Below are 22184 nucleotides of genomic sequence, written 5' to 3'. Positions count from 1 at the left end.
AACCTTCACTCCCTCCCCCACTCTGTGACTCACTTCTGCTTCCATGGTTCCATCTGCTGCTAAGTCCACTCCCAGATATCTAAAGCACTTCACTTCCTCAAGTTTTTCTCCATTCAAACTTACCTCCCAATTAACTTGTCCCTTGGAAAGGATCTGAATAGAGCACGTCATCAAGTATATTCCTATGAGCCCACAATGAAATGAAACACAAGTTCCCAAATGCATTTTCGTGTAATGATCACATCATTAGGAGAGATACAAGAATGAAATATCAGTCAGTTGATATACAACGATGAGACATAGCTATGGAGCCATTTGGTAAACAAGTGACTTGTTTACCAAATGGCATCCTAGCTACATCTCTTCACTGTATATCAACTGACCGTTATATTTATCTATCACCCCTGATGATGTGATTATTATACAGAAGTGCACTCGGGAACTTATCATGTTTCAGTTCCCTGTGGATTCAACCAGGGAATGTGAAACATCTGGGGTAAACTATGGAAAGGTCAGTGGGGCCTGGATGTGGATAGGGAAGCTGTGGTTTCAGTGCATTACATAAGACAGCTAGAGACTTGAGTGTAAACAAATGTGGCATTTTTTTGTCTGTTTTCCTGGTGCTACCTTGCTGAAGCAGGGGGTTAGCAATGCTGTTTCCTGTGGGGTGGGGTAGTGCCCAAAATGGACGAAGGGGAGAAAGAATACTTCCCACGTATTCCCTATGTGTCTCGGAAGGTGACTAAAGGGGGCTGGAAACCCTCCCCTCCTTATATTTCAATTTATAAAAAGGGAATGCTGTTTTGCGTATGGCAGAGTGGCGACAGGAATAGATGAAGGCAGCAAGTATGGATATGTACATGTGTATATATCTGTGTATGTATACGTTGAAATGTATGTGTGTATGGGCATTTATGTATATACATGTGTATGTGGGTGGGTTGGGCCATTTCCTCCTCTGTTTCCTTGCGCTAACTTGCACACACACACATATATATATATATATATGCCAAATGAAGCATCCTCATCAAAACTTATTTCAATAACTAGCACTTCTATGGACCTACTAGAAGATCTTAAGAAATCAGTTCAAATGAGCAAGTCTTAGAAGGGTCCAATTCCACAACCCATTCTGCCTTTTGTCCAGTTCTTGAATTATGGCAAAAACAAATTTTTAAAATTCTTAAACCTAGCACATTTAAAAGCATGCCAAATTTACTGACATGGCTATAAAGTTTTTAAAGGCTTCAATGCAGTCCCATTACATGAAAATGAATGTCTTAATAAACCTGAGGATGTTCACGAGAAGTACGAAGTCAATCTAATATAGCAGTGCTGGAAAAGTTCCAGTGCTAGAAAAGTTCAAGATGTTTTAAGGGAGTTTTTCACACCAAGTTGCATTAATATAGTGCAGAAGAGAGAGATCTGTAGGTTCGTATGTGGTAACACTTAACAAAAACACAACATACAGATGCAATACTTTTAAGAGTAGGAAAAATGCTCGTGTACTAATACCTCTGGCAGAACCAATTGGCTGATGTTACACATGATGCCTCATAGAGGTGGTGTAACTAAAAGATTCCAAACAAATTCTATATTTTTGTATCAATGACAAGTACTCCATTTGCTCCCTGTAGATGTTTTGGTATTATTTTTTCAGTTTCTAGAGTCACACTAGGGGTGTCTTGCTGTGTGGGTACCACTAAATGAAAAGGGTTATAAATCATTCCTCATATCTGAAGTGTCATGAGGATTAACTCAAGAGGCATAAAAACTTGAAATTCATAATTTAAGGTAGATGTGTACTGTCTGTCCCACACCATGAACTCAAAGCTGCCTGTTTGCATGATTGTAAAAATTTCTGTATGTGATTTGTAATGCATACTCTTTGGACTTTTATTAACCTCTGCAAGTTCATGCTTTCAGCAGAAAATACGCACCTTAAAAATATTCAAACTTTTCAAATTAGAGCAACAGACAGTAGTAGTGGGTAGAAACACTGGGTAGGACTAATAGGTTGTAACATCAAGCAGGAATATTAGGTGGACACACTAGGTAGAAGTAGTTGTGTGGGACATTAGGTAGAAGCCTCCAATAACACTGTGCTAGTGTTAGTGAGGCACTAAAGGTTAGGAAGCAGCAATGGAGTTTAACAATCATGGAGACTCTTTTGCCATGGCCATACCCTAGAGGGAGTTTTAAAGGATAACAGTCAAATTTATCAATCTAAAACAAAGAGAACCATCAATATTTCTGAATACAAATGTTTTAAACTGGAAATAATTCTAACAAACAGACTTAATACCTAGATGTACATTCAATACCCAGAAGTACCCAAAACAAGATTCTGCCAATAAGCAGGGATAGTGTTGGGAGCCAAGAAGGGGAGGGGAATAATTTTTTCAGAATCAAAAGGTCTTCATGACTACTGCCTAAAGAACATTATTCTATGCATGTTTATCAAAAAGTTTATGAAATCCACAAGCTTATTTGATCTAACATGAGGGACTACAATACATGGAGAAGAAGAACAAGTCACCTCTACCTTGATGTATACTATCAATTTACCATGTTATTAAGCTAATGTTTACAAACTACTACCAGGCTTTGACAATGAACTCTTAAAAGTGAAAATGCTCCTTTCTAAACTCTGGCATCAGTAAAATGTAAGAGGAAAATCTATCCTGTCCACCATCGTTAGAAAATCCTATGCAAGGTGCCAATGAAACAGTCAAGTAATCTACTTACAAGGTAGACTAATGAAATTGATGAAAAATTACACCTAAGCTCTTACAAATTTTACTCCCCTGCTGCAACAGTGCAACATCATACGACTTCATCTGACATTCAGATGATAATCTAATCAAGCCCCTAAGCCCTTTACCAAATCTGTGACCATGCCAAAGAAATCTGCCTGATCTTATACAGGTAAAAAGTTTTGAGATTATGAGTGGACAACAGTTGAGACCTACACAGAAACGGTAGTTGGATGAATCTCAGGGCCCACAACAAAAGAATTAACAAAGGATCTTTCAGCAGGAATCCTGTCAGGGATAACATCAAAAGAGTTAACAAAGGATCCTTTAACAGGACTCCTTCCTGTCACTCACCATTTACTAAGGAAAACTTAAGATGGAAGGAAACATTAGCAGCTACATGCATACTACTTTTTGCTATCATCATCAAAACATGTTCCATGGAGAAAATTTCTGCACAAGCAGAATATGCTTGCTGGACATGCTATGCAGTTCTGTGCCATCATGGTAAATGAACTCCAACTTATGTGAATCCTACTGCCGAACAGAAATCTCTACCTTTCACTAAAGACTACCTGCTAAAGGCCTACAGAAAAAGATGTAACAATATCATTATGGGTAGAGAGTGATGGGATTAGGAAGTCATATGACTACTTAAAGAAACAACAAAAGCTGCATAGATGGTATAAGTAAAAGGGAGTGAGTGAGCAGGTGTACAAGAGGAAGCAACAGGTCAAGTGGTCACTACAGGAACTGAAAAAGGAAGCAAATTTGAGATGGTATGAGAAAATATCTGGGAAAACAAGAAAAAGCTTTTGAAGGTGAAGAGTGCAAGAAAAAGATAAATGGGGTAACAGTAAGGGAAGCTGATAGGGAAGTGTTAAAATGCAGATAAATGGTGATGCAGAGATGGAGGTCTGTTCAGTGTGTTAGATGACTGGGCAGCATATGTTGTTTGTTTTAAGGGAACTTTTTTTCCTATTCATGGGCGCTATTATGAAATGGGCACAACATATGATGCATTATACAAATCAGGTACAGAGTTTGGCCTTTGTTCTTGGCAATTCCTTACTATGGGAAAAAAAAATCCCATTAAAAAAAACTTGCTGCCACATAAATGATATCAATACAGTAACCAAAAAAAGGTATATATAATACTTGCAATATGAATCTTTCCAGAAACATCAAGGTTGCCTTACAATTAGCTTGTGTAAAGTAGCAAAAAGACAGATTACATATTCTACTTCATTCAAATGATTTTATGCATTTTGACTGACTGACACATCACAATCACAAATTTCAGAACAAGGAATCTGTTCTAAGAACAGCATCTGAAAATTCTTAATACACTGAAATACTACATTCAGAATTACTTACTGCATTATCCCATGGGAGCAACAAAACCTATGTCTGGTAGCAAAACTTAAAAATTATCATCATTCCTTCCCATATGCAATGCAAAGACCTGGAAACCACGAAAAACGAAAAAAATCCATTCACAGTCCATCAATCTATTACTTAAGATTCTGGGTCCAGAAATTGTATGAACTTGTGTAATAAACATATTTCCTTGAAAGATCTTCATAAAAATATTTCAAACACTTCTAAATTTTGTGTGGTGGTCACGCTTCTAAACTGAGTGTCAGTCTCCATTCTTCTACAAAACATTCATATGAGCTTTCTAGCTGAATAGGTATAATTTCATAAAGCAAGAAAAAAATTTAATGCTATAATGCAGGCTTAACAATGATCTGATTGGAATTTATCAGGGGTTCCTGCTATCCATGGCATTCCAAAACACAACTATCCATGAAAACAATAGCAAACATAGCAAACAGTAAGAACCTGATCTTGCCTTGAGATAACATGAAAAAAGTAAGATTGAGAAAAATATGGGAGAGGGGATCCTAGCCATTTACCTAGTCATACTAGTCAATCCTCTAGAATATATTTTTTTTGAGTCAAAAAAAAAAAAAAAAAAATCATTATGTCCAAGAAACTGGTTTAGCAGGGGTGTGTATGTGATTACCATTTGTGAGTTAAGGAGAGAGTCTTATACTTATGTTGCCTCATCTCTTAACCTTGTACACATGCACTAGTGTCATTTTTGCTACGAGTGCAGGTGTGATTACCCATTTGTACTGTATGGGGATATAGTCCATCTCTTTAAACATTTTCTAGTATCATTCTTAAATATATATATATATGCTATCTACATTAACCGTGTCCTCCGTCATTCTATTCCATTCAACCACCACTCATACTATAAAAGTATTTTTTTTTTTCAATTTTCTTGCTTTATTTTATTGGACGTCCTCTGGTTATGTGTGTGTGTGTGTGTGTTGGCAGCATCAGTGGTAACAGCTTGTCCTGGTTGTTCATCACTCAGTCACTAATCAATTTAGTCTTCTATATATTTTTGTTTGAAAATTCATCCAAACATGGAAGAAAAGTCAAGTATTAGTCAAATATAGGGCTGTAAAATCTACCTATCTGAAAATTCATCAAAACGTTCAAGAAACTGGTTAATCTACATCCCCATTACCCATTCCCTCCAAGAACTCCCTCAAGCAAGTGGCCATGGCAAGTCTCCATAACTGGTGAACTACAGTATCACCTTCCATGCCTTTAGTGCATCACCCTTAACAGGACACTGGCAGAGAGCAACTCTAGCACAGTGCTCCTAAAGGCTCTTACCTAATGTTTCTAATGACTATTTCTACTTACCCAATTCAAGAATCAAAACTGATGACTGCCCCTAGAAACCCTAATTCCATCAAGAAACCAAGCTGAAAATTGCAAAACTTACCCAATTTTCAAAACTTCTCAACAATCCCAGCATTACATAATCAAGCAAAACTTATCCTCAGATTAATCATAACTAAATTATCATTTGAAGTACAATGTAGTCCATCTTTTTTCATACACAGTTTTAACTGGCTTCATTATTCTTGAAAAAGAATACAAGGAACTGCATACATACCAAAGCAAAAAAGGGAGATTTCCCCTTCATGTCTGTTAAACATACGAAGATCACTACAATCAGAATAAATAACTAGGAAGGAAAACAGTAAACTAAAGAAATAAATCACGAGAAATTCAGTGGACCATATGAAAAGAAGTATGTCACGTACAAACATTAAGTAAATCCTCAACAAAAGTATATATGTCTGTAAATATGGCTACAAATGATGTTATATATTCAACCTCTAGTTTCTACATACACATGCTGGACCCAGTGCATGAAGCTTTTAGTTCCATCATAGACAGACAGATCGAGATAGATACATACATACGCTAAACTTACTTATTTGCCAACTTAAGTGAACAAGAGCTTCCACACCAGTAAAAGTCCTTCAGTGTTTGAATGCTAAGCCCAAATGTGGCAAAACTATTGAGAAGAAATCAACATTTGAAGAGGCTTTCATCATCACCTGACTGAAACACGTAGTGTCACTGAAAACCTTCTTGCCCCAAAGAAGGGTACCTTACCCTGCTTCTCATGATGAGTGCAGCTTTTGAGGCACAGTAAGGAGGGTGGGAGTAGTTTGGGTTACTTTTTTTTTTTTTTTATATAATATCTGCCTTTCATACCCCAGTGAAGTAATATCAGAAACAAACAATGGTGTCATTACACACATCAACTCCCTATCTCTCATGTATCATGTACCAAAATCAGTACCTACAACATAACTGTCATCAGAGCAAGAACATCACATAACAAATCATAATAACAATAATAATCAAAAGAATAATTTTCTATAAACAACTACTCTCCTGCCTTGCCAAAGGTATGTCAGGAATATGACAAAGAAATTTCCATACTCTAGCTGTCATGTAAAATGTGCATAATGCACCAGACCATAGCCTTCCATCCACAGCCAAAGCCCAGACACTATTCATGGTTTGTCTATACTTCATATGCCTCGGTTCAACCCCTTCATGTCATCCTCTCATCATCACACTCATCCAATTCATCCTATCAAGTGCAAGTTTCTCATCCTTCTGAATATTCAGACCTTGACAATCAAATGCTTCTTTCCTTCCAGCTTTCTATCTCCTTGGTCTCCCCTTCCCTTTATTCCCTTTCCTCCACCTCTAACATGCAGTTCCTCATACTCTTTCTTCAATCATTCTCTCCACATATCCAAAATATTTCAGCATGCCATGTTCAGCTCTCCCAATCAAACAGCACTTACTACCATTTTTCTCTTACACTGCCATATGAAAATAACTACTCTGCTTACCAAACTGATGTCAAGTGAGACTCCTGTCCTTTATCTCTTCCTATCTAACATGCATACCCAGCATCATTCTGTTTTGAAATACCTTCAACTAAAAGCAATACAATCAGTGTATGTCAACTATTACATTCTACTACTACTACTACTACTTTTATACATTTAAACTAGCTATTACCAGTCTCCATCAACCAATCATCCTTGCAATGTACAAGATTATATCATTTTACAAGGCTTTGGGCTGTCTCATTTCATAACAAATATCCTTCTCACTTTTTTAGTCTTTGTGCTCCTAGTTCAAGCTACACCATATAATCTATCAATGTCTCATTCTCTTAACTTTTTATCTATATGGACCTACAAACATTATGCTATTCCATACATGAAAACACTTATGTTGGGACAAGCAAGTAATCACACAACTCTCTCGAATACTGACTCTAGTCTTTTTTTTTTTAAGAGTTCTCTTCATTAAATTTAAAGTTACACAATATCCTTCTCACTTTTTTAGTCTTTGTGCTCCTAGTTCAAGCTACACCATATAATCTATCAATGTCTCATTCTCTTAACTTTTTATCTATATGGACCTACAAACATTATGCTATTCCATACATGAAAACACTTATGTTGGGACAAGCAACTCATCACACAACTCTCTCGAATACTGACTCTAGTCTTTTTTTTTTTAAGAGTTCTCTTCATTAAATTTAAAGTTACACAATATTCTAACACCACAAATTTGACATAACCAATGTGGTTCAAAGTTATATGATTTAGAGGGAACAAAGCAAGCACTGTATGTCTTCTGCACTGCCATGCATTATGGGAAATCCTGCCCAAGGAGATGCTCCCACAAAATATGAAGACATTCTGCTCATTGCTCATTGTGGTTAGTTTCTGATGCTTGTTCCCACTCCTGATACTTTTGTGAATCATGGCACATCCAAATGTACTACAACTGGTTCAACTTCTCAAAGAGACACCATGAAGAACCATACAAAAAACATATGCTCCCACAAAGTATGCTCCTTGCAGTTAGTTGCTGATGCATGTTCCCACTCCTGACACTTTAGTGTATCATGGCACTTCCAAATGTGCTAAAAGTGGTTCAACTTCTCAAGAGACTCATGAAGAACATAAGAAAAACATAACGCTTGATACCAAATTGGAGGGGCTTTGATGACTTGAGAGAAGAGATGGCCTGCCATTGGTTGGGTGTGTTTAACCTGAGCAAGTTTAGCATACAATCTACTTATAGGAGCACAGTCAAGATTCAAGAATCTGCTGCCAAAGAAGCTAAACTACTGGCAAACATAACCATATAAGGAAAATTATACATAATATGAATTACATTACTGAACACTGATATATGAATTTTGACTGCTACCAGTACATCAGAGAGAAAACTATGTTTAATGTTCGGTCTTGTACATACATTCCCATAAATTATGGTTCACTTTAAACACCATTATCTTGGAAGATATCCCTCGTTTGAAGTTTAAAGGATCTTCAGTGCCCAACCCTCTTTCACCACTTAGTTACCTATGAAATGCAGATATGTGGATAGTATTCTTTCTATCCTATCCCAAGGGAGGGGAAAACAACAATTCTTGAAAAAAAAAAAAAAAGTACAATAAAAGATATACAATGTGACAAATGTAAACTAAATTGTGCTGCTTATGTATGAAATGTAAAGCCTAAATTTTTGAAAAACATGAAAACTGAAACTTACCATCACCCATGTGGAGAGCCATTGCCTCTTTCTCTTGCTCCACCAAGTCACAAAATTGGTCACCTACATGGGTCAACAGGAACTTGCTCGTCTCCACATCCAGGTCATTTGGAGGACTGTCAATATCTGGCACCCAGAGTTTAAGGTCTTCCCCATATGCATCCTTAATTGGATCAGAAAAACCAGCTACTGCCAGCTGCCCATTTTTGGTGTAACGTAGGCGACGGAAGGCATAAAAACGACAGAATATATTAGGCATCTTCTTATTTCTCTGGTGGGCAGTCCAACGGCATTCACGACATTTAGGCAGTTTGGGAGCCACCTCATAACATGACCCATCTTGCAAGAAGCTCTCCCCTGTTTTCTTTAATTGGGATACGGGAGGTTTCTGCAGAGGGTCATTTTGTGGGGGCTCCTCTTTGGATTTTTTTGGCTTTGGACCTTCTTCTTTATCCTTTTCCTGTTTAGTCTTGGGTTTCCTTCCCCTTTTTTTTGGTTCAGAATCTGGTTTAGAAGGTATCCGTCCTGAATTCTTGACAGTTGTTTCACTTGCATCACTGTCTTTATCACTGTCACTATTACTATCACTACCCCTTTTCATCTTTTTCAGTTTTCTTTTTCCTTTACCTCGTTTAGGTTTCTGAGTAGTACTACCTTCAGAGTCTGTTGAACTTGAGTCACCATCTTTGATATCTTGGCTGTGCCCATTAGGTATATTATTCACAACTTTTGGCTTACGCACAACAGTTTTAGGTTCAGATTTGACAACTGTAGTGGTGGTGGTGGTGGTGGTTGTGGTGGTTGTAGTTGGTTTTGAGGGAGCAGATGTAGTGCTGGCTGGAGGTGGCGTTGCTACTCTAGTTGAAAGACCTGTCGACGCACTGGTTGGAGGGAGAATTTCTGCAGTATTTTCATGTCTCTGGAGCCAGGCCTTTTTAAGCTTGTGCACATATCCACCCACTGGACCCGGACTACTACTCTTTTCGGGTTCAGATATTTTGTTTGCTCCTGGAGAAGATGAATTTTCATTACGTAATAACGTTGGAGTAGTGGAAGGAGGAGGTTGACTGGGCGGACGCGAAGCTGGGCTTGCCACACGTGACAAATTTGCTGCCAGAGCTACAGTGTTTTCTACTGTAGTAATAGTAGTGGCAGCAGTAGGGTAGAGAGGACTGGGTTCTGAAACCCGGGATAAAAGTGGCTGATTGTTTGTGGTTTCAAACCTAGCTTTCTTAGGGTCTTGTGGAGTAGGCGTTTGGGTTCTTCTCTTAGTTGGTGAAGCAGTGTCTTCACGGGTACCCAAGTCAAGAGGTTGTGTCTGTGTAGGTTGTGGAGAAGGATGTGGGGGAATGTGAGGGGTTGCCACATGAGGTGAAGAGGCAGGAGGCATTCGAACTGGAGGTGGGCCTGGAGCCACCACATGTTTGTGGTGTGGTGAGGGTACTGTGGGCGGATAGATGCGAGCATCATACAGGCCTCGATCAATGGATGGCCTCTGTTCATGTGAAGGCATTGGAATCCTGGATTCACTATGAGATCCTCTCCCTGAGTGGGCTGGTGGAGGGCCACTAACAGGAGCTTTACTATTAAGCGGAACAGGTTGAGTGGGCCTGGAATCAACACGACAAACTGGACTACCCGAGGTAATGCCTGGTTTACCATACATTTGGGGTGGTGGTGAGCTCACTTTGGACTTTGCAGAGACGGAGGATACATGTATTGGATTGGGAACCAGCCCAGCAGTTATGAGGTTGGAAGGGTAAGTTGTAGATGGAGGTCTGGCCCCAAGAGGATAATAACGATCAGGATGGGCTGGCGAGGGTGTAGAATGTGGAGATGACTGAGGTTGCCTAGCCTTCGGCAATTCCACACTGTGGGGCAAAGAAGTTGGGTGGTGCGAGGTGTTACTTCTGTGCTGCAAGGATGAAGATGGATCATGGGATTTGTACGCTGAGCCAGGTGGGTATGGACTAGACCTTTCAGGGGGACGTTGCTTCGGACTTAAAGAATGAGGAGGAGCTTTTTCATATTTCACTTCTGGTTGTATTATAACTGAGGCTTTGTCCCTTGGATCAGGATACTGTGAGTAGGGGACCCTCTCAGAGGCATGCTGAAGCTTGGCATCTTTTGGAAGGTAGTTTGGTGGGTAACTTCCCAGATTGAAATTTGGTTCTGCAAGTTTTGGTAAGCCAGCAGGTGCAGTAGGCTTTTCCACAGGAGGCTTGCTGGAGTGAGCAGGTGGTGGGTACCTTATTTTGGCTTGAGATTCCCTTAACCGATCTGAGTCACGAAAAAACTTGTAGATACTTTCTTGAACCATCTTCTCAGGTTCTTGAGCACGTCGTATAGCTTCTTCCTGTCGCTGTTGTTGCTCAAGTAGGCGACGTTCATCAATGGTATCCACACGCTCTGGTTTAACCAGTCCGCTCAGCTGATTCCAACCACCAACCTTCTGAAAACAAATGATCATTAACATAAATATATATATTCAAATATATGTATATATCTACATACACTTTTTACACACATTAGAATAGCTTATAAATATGAATTACCAGCAAAATATCATAGTACAAAAAGGCTTCCTATTAGTCTCATTGCAATCAGTAACACATACACAAACATACTGGGCGCATGTATTATCAATGATATCATATAACCTTAAGCCCCTTCACATGGGCCTCCTGCAGCTTCAAGGCAGCACCTCACAAGAAAACTGGGTAAGGTGGGCTCATTTTGGGTAAGTATGGCAATGATAATTTACTCATTTCCATAAGCTGAAAATGATACAGCCTCATCAACAGTGACTTCATGCATGTGGTGTTACCACTTGCAAGCAGTCTATTAACATTTACATACTGGCAAAATGTCTTCATCCCATAGAATCCACCATAACCCTTTTTACCCTGAAAAGAGATGAATCCAACCTGCACACACTTGTAATCCTCAATGGTCAATCACTTCCACTCAACAAAACTCTAACCACACATCATACACATATTTACTTCCCATACCATAAAATCTAACACAAAGGCCATAAACAATTGTCACCAAATACACTCTGAAAACTTACCTCCTCCAGTTTTGGAAAAGGAATTCCTTAATATTGTCTATGAACTATTCCTCTATTTTCCACTCGGGAGAAAAAATGACACTTCAGTAACCTACACTCACAGATAACCCTCTTCCCCAACATATATGCCATTTACATAACAAACACACAATGTGAAGACTTAACAAGCCCCATGCAATCACCCTCCCAACCAAGTATTAACCTAGCATCCACTATACAAATCCATTTGAAACAACACTTCCCAAGCATATACGAATTGCACTTTCTCACATACATTCTGAACCCCAACCATCTCTCCAATATTACAAACAACGATTTAAACTATCATAAGACCCCCTTGGCCCAAGATGCATCTCCTACAGAGAAGAAAATGAACCTTACTCTCAGCTACTCTGCATTCTCCCCACTAAGATATGCCAGCTTCCTGGGGCATGAAGTTAAGGTGTTTGTGTGTGTGTGTATAATTAGCTACTTGCACATATAGGGAAGGGAGTTTTACACTAATGGAGTCACACCTCGAACAATCTCTACCATCACACAAGTTCTTATCCGTATGCATGCTGTCTGAATTAACCATGTCCTCTGTCCTGTGTGTGTGTTTAAATATTTTTTCTTGTGCAACTGTTCACAGATTCCTGTAGAGCAAAGTAGCCCCACAGAGCTTTCCATAGTTTCCCCTACTACTTATTATGTCCTGGTTCAACCCACAGACTGTGTTGCTCTGTATACCACATCGCTCTAATTCACTGTCTCTCATGCATGTCTTATACCCTTCTCCAAGTTCAGCTTCCAACTCCTCATAAAATCTTTCACTCCATCCCTCCATCTCATCCTCCTTGTCCACTCAACTTCTGACACTTATACTTTCTTAATCAGCACCCACAGGTCCTTACCATTCAGCACACCCTCTTCAGCTCCCTCAACCATCTATTCATACTACAACACCTCTCTCTTAACCCCTTTTTTTTTAATACTCATTCAACTCTCCCCATACCACACACTGTTCTTAAGTATTTAATTTCTAACACATCCACCATCTTCCATCCTTTATGACCTAAGGCCCAGGCCTCGCATCCACCTCTTGTAACAACAATACCATCAACCACACCCATCTCTGCTCTCACAGACAGTGGCTTCTCTTTCTACACACTCGTCAATGCACCCCAATACCTTAGCCCCCTTACCCACCCTTAAGCTAACTTAAACTTCCATGGTCCCATCCATAGCCATGTTCACTCCCAGGAATCTGAAACACTCCACCTCCTTCAGGCTCTCTCCTTACAAACTCACACTCCAAGACTCGTTTCCCTCCTCTCCTAAACCTCATAACCTTACTTTATTTATATCAATTCTCAATTTTATCCTTTCATACACACATCCAAACTCAGATATTACAATATGAGAAGGAGGCTTTGTTAGTATAATTTCTTTTTCATATACATTCATAGTTTCCTGCTTTATCATTGCAGCACCAGGAACAAACAAAAAACTGGCCTCGTTCATTCACATCCATTCTCTAGCAGTCATGTTTAATGTAACAGAAACCACAGCCCTCTATCCACAACCAGTTCTCATGGACCATTCTATGGTTTCCTAAATGCTTGCTATGCCTTAGTTCAGTCCACTGTATACCATATTGTTTCAAGTAACTCTAACCTACATAAGCCTTAAACCCTCTTGCATGTTCAGGCACCAAACAATCTAATCCATTCTTCCACATCTAATCTAATCCTTCTCCTTGTCCTCCAATTCTCACACAAACACCCTCTCTTTCAAACTCTTCCCATTCATTCTCTATAATGTATATAATATTTCAGCACACTCTTTTCAGCTCTCTACGTACTCCTTTATTACAACATCACACTCTGAACATATAATTTCTAACTCGAACAACAATCCTCACACCATAGTGTCCTTGGGCATTTCATTTCCAACTCATTCTCCATCTTCCATACATTCTCATCTAAAGCCCACACCTCATATCCATACAACACCAGTACCACTGGGACTACTATACCTTCAAACATGACCATCATCATCCTCCTAGATAATGACCTCTCTTTCCACACACTCCTCAAAGCTCCCAGGATCTTTGCCCCCCTCACCAACCTTATGACTTAAGTCAGCTCCCATTTGCAACGATGTCCATTCCCAGATATCTAAAACACTTCACTTCCTACGTTTCTTCTTCCACACCTGGTGTTTCAGCACCTCAAACATCTCCCTAACCCTTGCAGGCCCTGCTCATTACATGCCAAGCTGCACTGTGACCCCAGCTTTGTCAAGCCATGGATTTACCATTTTTTGATACTTTTTGCATATCAATAAATTCCTGCATCACAGCAATCCCCAAACAGAAACCAAAGATGAAGATGGCAATGAAAATGAAACCTGACATCACTAACTGGTCCAGAGTGGTAATTCTTTTATCTCCCATGGGCATGAATAATCAAAACAAATCTACCATATGTGCAATTACAAAGAATGCAGAGAAAATTTAATGTTATCACTCTGTCACACTCCTTATGTTATATCAAGGCAATACGAGTAAGAAATCCTTTCACTAAGGGATATGGGGAGGGGAGCAATCCATGTGGAGGCAGAAAATCAGACACATGCCGTGAAGTTTGTGTGACCACTGCTAGGGCTTCATTTGAAAACCACCTCTACAAAACTTACAAGTACTTTTTTCTTCTATGACACAAGAAAAAAAACTTAGGAATATACTCGCTTTCCACATATACAAGAGAGTCACTATACACGCAATTTCCAAGAAACACATTCCCCACTTTTTGTAGGGAAGGAGTGCCTGCATACAATAAAATGTGTGTGTGTGTGTTTTCTTTCAAATTTGTTCAATGTTTCCCACTTCAGCAAGGTAGCATCTGAAACATAATAATTATCACCATAGACACCACATGTGAGGTACTTTAAAAGCAAACCAATAACAGCAATTCTCCATATATATAATCATGATACAATAAAAAATAAGCAACAAACCAACCGAACCCTGAAACAAATTAATAAAATTCGTCCTGAAAAACTGACACTGACACCAGCAACACAAAACATTAAACTCCCCCCCCCCCAATGCAACAGGCCTTGAGAATATACCTAACTTCCATGGAAAACACTCTGACCTAACTGCTATTCAAGCACTTCCATGGAAAACACTATGACCTAACTGCTATTCAAGCACTAAGAGGTATCTCCAGCCACTCAGCCACTATCTTAAAACCCTCTAAACCACCCAATTCCCAAACCTCCTACAGTCTTCAACCATGAAACCAAACTTTCCCACTCTACCCTAAAAATATGGCTTTAGACTCCTATCAATCCAATAACACACCTTACACAATGTGTCTTTGATGACTTCAAAACCCCTTCCAGTAAAGTATTTGTGGCAATCGATACCAACCACTTCAACAAAAATGACAAATAGTAGTCAGAACACTTCACTGCTAGTTGCCAAGCCTGTCACTACAAAGGCTTTACCTCCAAAATTCTCAAGCTGTACAACTGGGTTCCACAAGCTTTTTGTTTTTTCCAACCCTTTAAACTTTTCTTACATGACCTTTGATCGTGCAAGGAAGTAACATGAGAGATTGAGTGTAGATTGGCAAAAAGTGAAAGCATATGATGTGAGGGGAGTGGGTGAGGAAAGGTATGTATTTAGGGAAGCAGCGATGGCTTGTGCAAAAGATGTATGTGGCATGAGAAAGGTTGGAGGTGGGCAGATTAGAAAGGGTAGCGAGTGGTGGGATAAAGACGTAAGGTCGTTAGTGAAAGAGAAATGAGAGGCGTTTATACGATGCTTGCAGGGAAGTAGTGCAAATGACTGGGAGATGTATATATATAAGAGAGCAGCAGCAGGTCAAGAAAAAGGTGCAAGAGGTGAAAAAGAAGGCAAATGAGAGTTGGGGGAGTGAGTATTATTAAATTCTAGAGAATAAAAAGATGCTTTGAAAGGAGGTAAATAACATGCATAAGATGAGAACAAATGGGAACATTGGTGAAGGGGGCCAAGTGGGGAGGCAGTAACAGGTAGTGATGAAGTGAGGAGGAGATGGAGTGATTATTTTGAATGTTTGTTGAATGTGTTTGATGATAGTGGCAGATATAGGGTGTTTTGGTCAGGGTGGGGAGTGAAGTGAGAGGGTTAGGGGGAATGGTTGGTAAAGAGAGAAGAGGTAGCGAAAGCTTTGCAGAAGATGAAATCTGGCAAGGTGGCAGGTTTGGATGGCACTGCAGAGGACTTTATTAAAACAGGGGGCGACTGTGTTGTTGATTGGCTGGTAAGGATATTCAATGTATGTATGGATCATGGTGAAGTGCCTCTTGATTGGCAGAATGCATGCACAGTGCCTTTGTACAAAGGCAAAGGGGATAAAAGTGAGTATTCAAACTACAGAGGCATAAGTTTGTTGAGTATTCCTGGTAAATTATATGGGATTGAGAGGGTGAAGGCATGTACAGAGCATCAGATTGGGGAAGAGCAGTGTGGTTTCAGAAATGGTAGAGGATATGTGGATCAGAAGTTTGCTTCGAAGAATGTGCACGACAAATACTTAGAAAACAGATGGATCTGTAAGTAGTATTTATGGATCTGGAGAAGGGATATGGTAGGGTTGATAGAGAAGCTTTGTGGAAGATCTTAAGAGTGTATGGTGTGGGAACTAAGTTGCAAGAAGCAGTGAAAAGTTTATACAAAGGATGTAAGGCATGTGTAAGAGTAGGAAGAGAGGAGAGTGACTGGTTCCCAGTGAATGTTGGTTTGTGGCAGGGGTGTGTGATGTTCGATGGTTGTTCAATTTGCTTATGGATGGGGTGGTTAGGGAGATGAATGCAAGAGTTTTGGAGAGAGGAGCGAGTATGCAGTCTTTTATGGATGAGAGGGCCTGGGTAGTGAGTCAGTTATTGTTCGCCGATGATACAGCTTAGTGGCTGATTTGGGTGAGAAAATGCAAAAGTTGGTGACTGAGTTTGGAAAAGTAAGAAAGTTGTGAGTTAATGTGAATAAGAGCAAGGTTATTAGGTCAGTAGGGCTGAGAAACAAGTTAATTGGGATGCAAGTTTGAATGGAGAAAAATTGGAGGAAGTGAAGTGTTTTCGATATCTGGGAGTAGACTTAGCAGAGGATGGAACCATGGAAGCAAAATTGAGTCACAGGGTGAAGAAGGGGGTGAAGGTTCTGGAAATGATGAAGAATGTGTAGGAGAGAACCTTATCTCGCAGAGCAAAAATGGGTATGTTTGAAGGAATAGGAGTTCCAACGATGTTCTATGGTTGCATGGCATGGGCTATAGATAGGGCTTTATGAAGGAGAGTGGATGTATTGGAAATTAAATGGTAGAGGACAATATGTGGTGTGAGGTGGTTTGATCGAGTAAGTAATGAAAGGGTTAGAAAGATGTGTGGAAATAAAAAGTGTGTGGTTGAGAGAAAGAATGAGGGAGGAAAGGTTGACAAAGATGATATATGTGTCAGAGGTGGAGGGAACAAGAAGCAGGAGACCAAATTGGAGGTGGTAGGATGGAGTGAAAAAGATTTTGGGTGATCGGGTCCTTAACATGCAGGAGTATGAAAGCTGTGCAAGGAATAGAATGAATTGGAACGATGTCATGTATAACAAGGTTGACATGCTGTTAATGGACTGAGCCAGGGCATGTAAAATGCCTGGGGTAAACCATGGAAAGGTCTGTGGGGCCTGGATGTGGACAGGGAGCTGCGGTTTCGGTGCATTACACTCGACAGCTAGAGACTGAGTGTGAACACATGGCCTTTTTTGTTTGTTTTCCTGGCGCTACCTTGTTGACGCAGGGGTTGGCGATGCTGTTTCCTGTGGGGCAGGGTGGCACCAGGAATGGATGAAGGCAAGCAAGTATGAATGTGTATATGGAGGTATGTATACGTATGTGTACGTGTATAAGTGTGTATATGAGTGGATGGGTCTTTCTTTGTCTGTTTCCTGGCACTACCTCACTGATGTGGGAAACGGTGATCAAGTATAATAAATAATACATATAAATATAATAAATATAAGAGTATGTTTGGGAGCGAGCAAGGTGTGCTGAAATGGTATGGACATATGGAGAGGATGAGTGAGGAGTGCCTGGCTAAGAGGATAAATGCATCACAAGCTGAGGAAGTAAGGATGAGACTGAAGGGTGGACTTAAAGAAGCATTGAGCTACTGGGGCCTGGACATGCAGAGGGAGTGAGATTTGCTTGAGTTGGTGATTGGAGCAATGTGGTACACAGTGACATGCTGTCATAGGGTTGGACCAAGCCACGTGAAGTGGCCACAGGAAACCACATAAAAGGTCTGTGGGGTTTGGCTATGAATAAGGGTTGACTGGTTTCAGTGCAATGTATATGACAGCTAGAGAGTGGATATGGATAGAGGAGTTCTGTTACTTTGTTACTAGAACTATCTCTAATACAGGAAAAGGTAGATAAGCATAAAATATTTCATTTATAATCATCCTAAGACCATTTTCTCTAAAAGAGTCCTGGTGTTAGCCAGGACATTTCTACACACTCATGCAGCCTAAGGCTGCACTACTTCCAGAAGCAAGAAGTTCTTTGACAAGATTGTATTCCCAATGATACAGCCTTGCTAAAGATGACTTTACTCATGGTGTAACCTCAAGTAAGCAGAGTCGAGTAACATATTTTAAATTAACATATATATATTCTGAACTTAACCCCCAACAATCCTGTCTCATCCTTATGCTCCATCTCACTGCATTACCTTTGTTCACATTAACTCTCAACTTCCTCCTTTAACACAGTCTTCTAACCTCACTCAACAGCTTCTGGACTTCCTCTCTGGAGTCTGCCATTAGAGTTGCGTTATCTGCCAATGGCAAGTGAATCATATCCAAAACATCCCTAACCCCAGTCTAATGTAAACCTGCCCCTCACTCTTAAGACACTCACATTAACCTCCCTCACCGTCACACACTAACATCACATATCCTTAACACAGACCCACCATCATACCTGCATATATGCCTTATACTCCAGGTAAAAACTCCTCACCGCATTTAATGACCTTCCATGACACTAAACACTAATCATACCTTTCACAACACATCCCTATCAGCACTACCATTAGCTTCTCCACATCTCGAGATGGTATATACAATCTCTTTCCGTCTTTTCACACAAAATCTTTAAACTACATACCTAATACATACATTCTTTACCTCTAAGCTAAAGTGCTGCTCCCCAAACTGATGTTCTAAGCATGCTACCACTTTTTCATTCCCTACTCTCCCATAAGCTTCGCTAGGTACATTCAACTGACTGATGTCATTAAAATTTGAGGATCAATTAACATTTAGCCCCCTTGCCTTTATCAAAAAGAAAAAAAAAATATATATATAAGCAATCTGCATGCCCTTAGCACTTCTCCTGAAGTTATACAAACAGCAAATAGCCTGACTATTCAATCAACAACAAAATGCTGTCACCCCCTTCACTGAGAGAAAACTGCAAAACCATCCATTCCTGCCAATCTGCCACATTTTAGCTTACATAGGGTTTTACCACAAAGTCCAAGCTGCAAAAGCCCCATAAAAGGGGTCCTAAGGTTAGAATATCACCATCCTATAATAATAATAATAATAATAATAATAATAATAATAATAATTACAATAATAATAATAACAACAAAATGTAAATACATAATACTCTCGCTCTTATATATATATATATACACATACACACGTTTGTGAGTGTGTCATATCTTTGCACACACACACACACACACACACACACAAATATTTTACATACCAATACAAGGTACATTAGAATGTATTAATGCTAACTGTATGTTTAGCAAACACAAATTGGTGCCAATGGCAACCTCCTAAAACTGCAACCCCCTGCAACAGTCAAGACAATTTGACTGATATACCTAGGTTAGGCAAGATTGAAAAATTCCTCTTATGACAGTGCAATACATCAATCAATCAGTGATAAGCTTCACAAAATCAAGTCACACTGAAAGCAGTCCCCACAGCAAACTTTGCAATTTTTTTTTTACCATGAAGAATCCAGCAAAAATCCAGCAAAGGACAAGAGACAAACATCTGCTATGTCCCTTCATGCCTCATTGGATGTTTAAATAATAAACATTTGATCTCTGAACATGCAATGTTTCATGCTACCCATTCACTGGCTACATTACACTTAATGATTTACATTACACTTAACGGATATGACAATTATTAACGTACATTACACTTACTGACAAACCACAAAAAGAGAGCATTATCAAGAGACGACAATGGCGATCAATCAAAAATAATTTTATTGGCTGCATTTAATATTAGCAATGGGGGGAATTAGAAAGAGAGCAACAGTAAGAATGATCCTAAAATGTACACATAACTAACAAGACCATGAGCAGCCACAGTAGCCACCCCCGCTGCAGTGGGTCGTACCTGGGCGTGAGCTTGAGCCTGGTAGGCTTTACTGTGTTGTGTCATGAGGAGGGAGTGGTTGTGAGTTGGGTGGTTGGAGGGATGGTGGTTGGTCAAGCCGTGGACGTAATAGGCCTGGTTCAGGTGGTCGGCTGGCATATGACGCACGCTCTCTCCACCATGCTACAACAGACCATACACCCCTCATCAGACATGTCTACCCACCCGCTATAACCTACACCACCTCTGTCGCAGGCACACAATTACTTAAACAATTCTGTAATTCTAACTCAGAGAATAGTTGTTACAACAACTAAAAATAATGCATGTAGTATCTTGGGCTAGGAAATTTCAAAATAAGTTTCCAAGCCCATATATAACATAAAGTGTTCTTAAGAGGCATGTGTATTTACTACAGCCATCATAAATCAAAATGTCAGCTGTAGATAATTATCAATATTAAAAATAGGCATTATTCAGTTTCCATGTCATTAAGACTCCTTAAATGTATTCACATATTCATATGGCTAATAAAATACTGATGTCAGTTTTCATGCAGACTCTTACAAAGTTTATCAAAAGTAATGAAAGGATATTACTCATAAAAAGATATTGCCTCTATCATATTTCTCCAGTTTAGTTCATTTGTGAAAGCAAAGAAAAAGCATACTGTTTTATGCCCCTCAGACAAAAAAATATCAAATCTTTTGCATTTATAAAATTTAGAAATAATTATCCTTTATGTTAAACTGGGCTCCAACATCTGGTGACAAACTTAAAGTTCAGCTATGATGGGATCTTTGTGAGCCAGTCTTGGTATGAAAATATTCAAGTCTTTAAAAACATTAAGGGTATAGGTAGTCTAACTGGATCAAAGGAATGGAGCACAGATAGGGCTTTAGGTATGGACAAGGCAGCTGGTATGGACAATGGCAATTGAAAGGAAAGCTATTAATATGTTCCACACTGATAACTTATGCTTATCACTGTATTGATGAGCATCTTTATCAGTACACAGTTAAGAAATCTAGAAAATGGTTGAAACAAAGTGTAACCCTGAGTGCCAGGGTATATTTTAAGACAAACAGGTACATTTTAACTTTTCTCTATGTAATTCTAAATATAATGCACTTGTTGCCATTAGTCTCCCTAAAGCCATTTTTGAAATTAAAACTTTTATTACAACCTTAACAAATGAGCTATATCTGAAATTAATCTAAAATGCACATTTACATAACTGAAATCTGAGAAAAAAGTCCCTACTGAAGAGCAGTCTGCAATTCAGAAAGCAGGAAACTTCCTAAAAATTGAGAAATTATCTAGAGAACCCTATTACATGGTATGAAATATCTTGGTTCTATAACTGGTATAACTATCATTTTCTAAATTGGCACAACATAATAATCATCTGCTTAAGGGTAATGCAACTCATGAAAAGACACATAATAAGCAACATTGCCTGACCCACATGACAACAAAAGCCATGTGTAACTATTACCAAATCAAAATGTATAAAATCAAGAATAAGTGACCCTTATAACCTTGATAAAATATATGTATTCATATTGAGAATCTGAAGGCCTAACAGTAAATGGGTAAACAATCCCTCAATGGTGCACAATTTACACCATTAGCACATTACAAATGCTTACAGTACCTGGAAAAACCTTGTCTTAAATGTTTTAACGACAATATCTTTCATACAAATAAAGAAGTTACTAATCATACATCCTACTTCTCACAGATCTGAGAAGCACACCAACTGGTTCAAAATATAACTACGAGTAAGGAGTAGTCCATTCCAATTTCATAACTCATATATTCCTAAAAACAAACAGCTTCATTAGCACACATACATTCTCTACCTCTCAAGCATAATGTTCCGAAACCAGTGCCTATCATCCACCACGAAGCCCTACTGATTACTATGGTGTTTAGAAATATATCTTTA

General features: G+C 39.2%; 1 protein-coding gene across 6 annotated transcripts in view; it reads right to left on the bottom strand.

Moving 5' to 3' along the window:
- The window catches only part of LOC139758004 (uncharacterized), a 711662-nt gene that overhangs the window by 17420 nt on the left and 672058 nt on the right, over positions 1-22184 (bottom strand). For 3 of the 6 annotated variants that reach the window (XM_071678987.1, XM_071678991.1, XM_071678992.1), the window contains exons 10-11: positions 20255-20416; positions 8730-11181 (exon numbers count right to left, since the gene is read on the bottom strand). In XM_071678987.1, coding sequence (XP_071535088.1) covers positions 8730-11181; positions 20255-20416 — 2614 coding nt within the window. The remainder of the gene's footprint in view (positions 1-8729; positions 11182-20254; positions 20417-22184) is intronic. The other 3 variants (XM_071678988.1, XM_071678989.1, XM_071678990.1) reach the window with 3 other exon arrangements.

This window comes from Panulirus ornatus, chromosome 29, assembly GCF_036320965.1.
Source record: "Panulirus ornatus isolate Po-2019 chromosome 29, ASM3632096v1, whole genome shotgun sequence".
In the NCBI taxonomy this organism is placed as follows: domain Eukaryota; kingdom Metazoa; phylum Arthropoda; class Malacostraca; order Decapoda; family Palinuridae; genus Panulirus; species Panulirus ornatus.
This window is presented reverse-complemented; position numbering and strand designations above follow the sequence as displayed.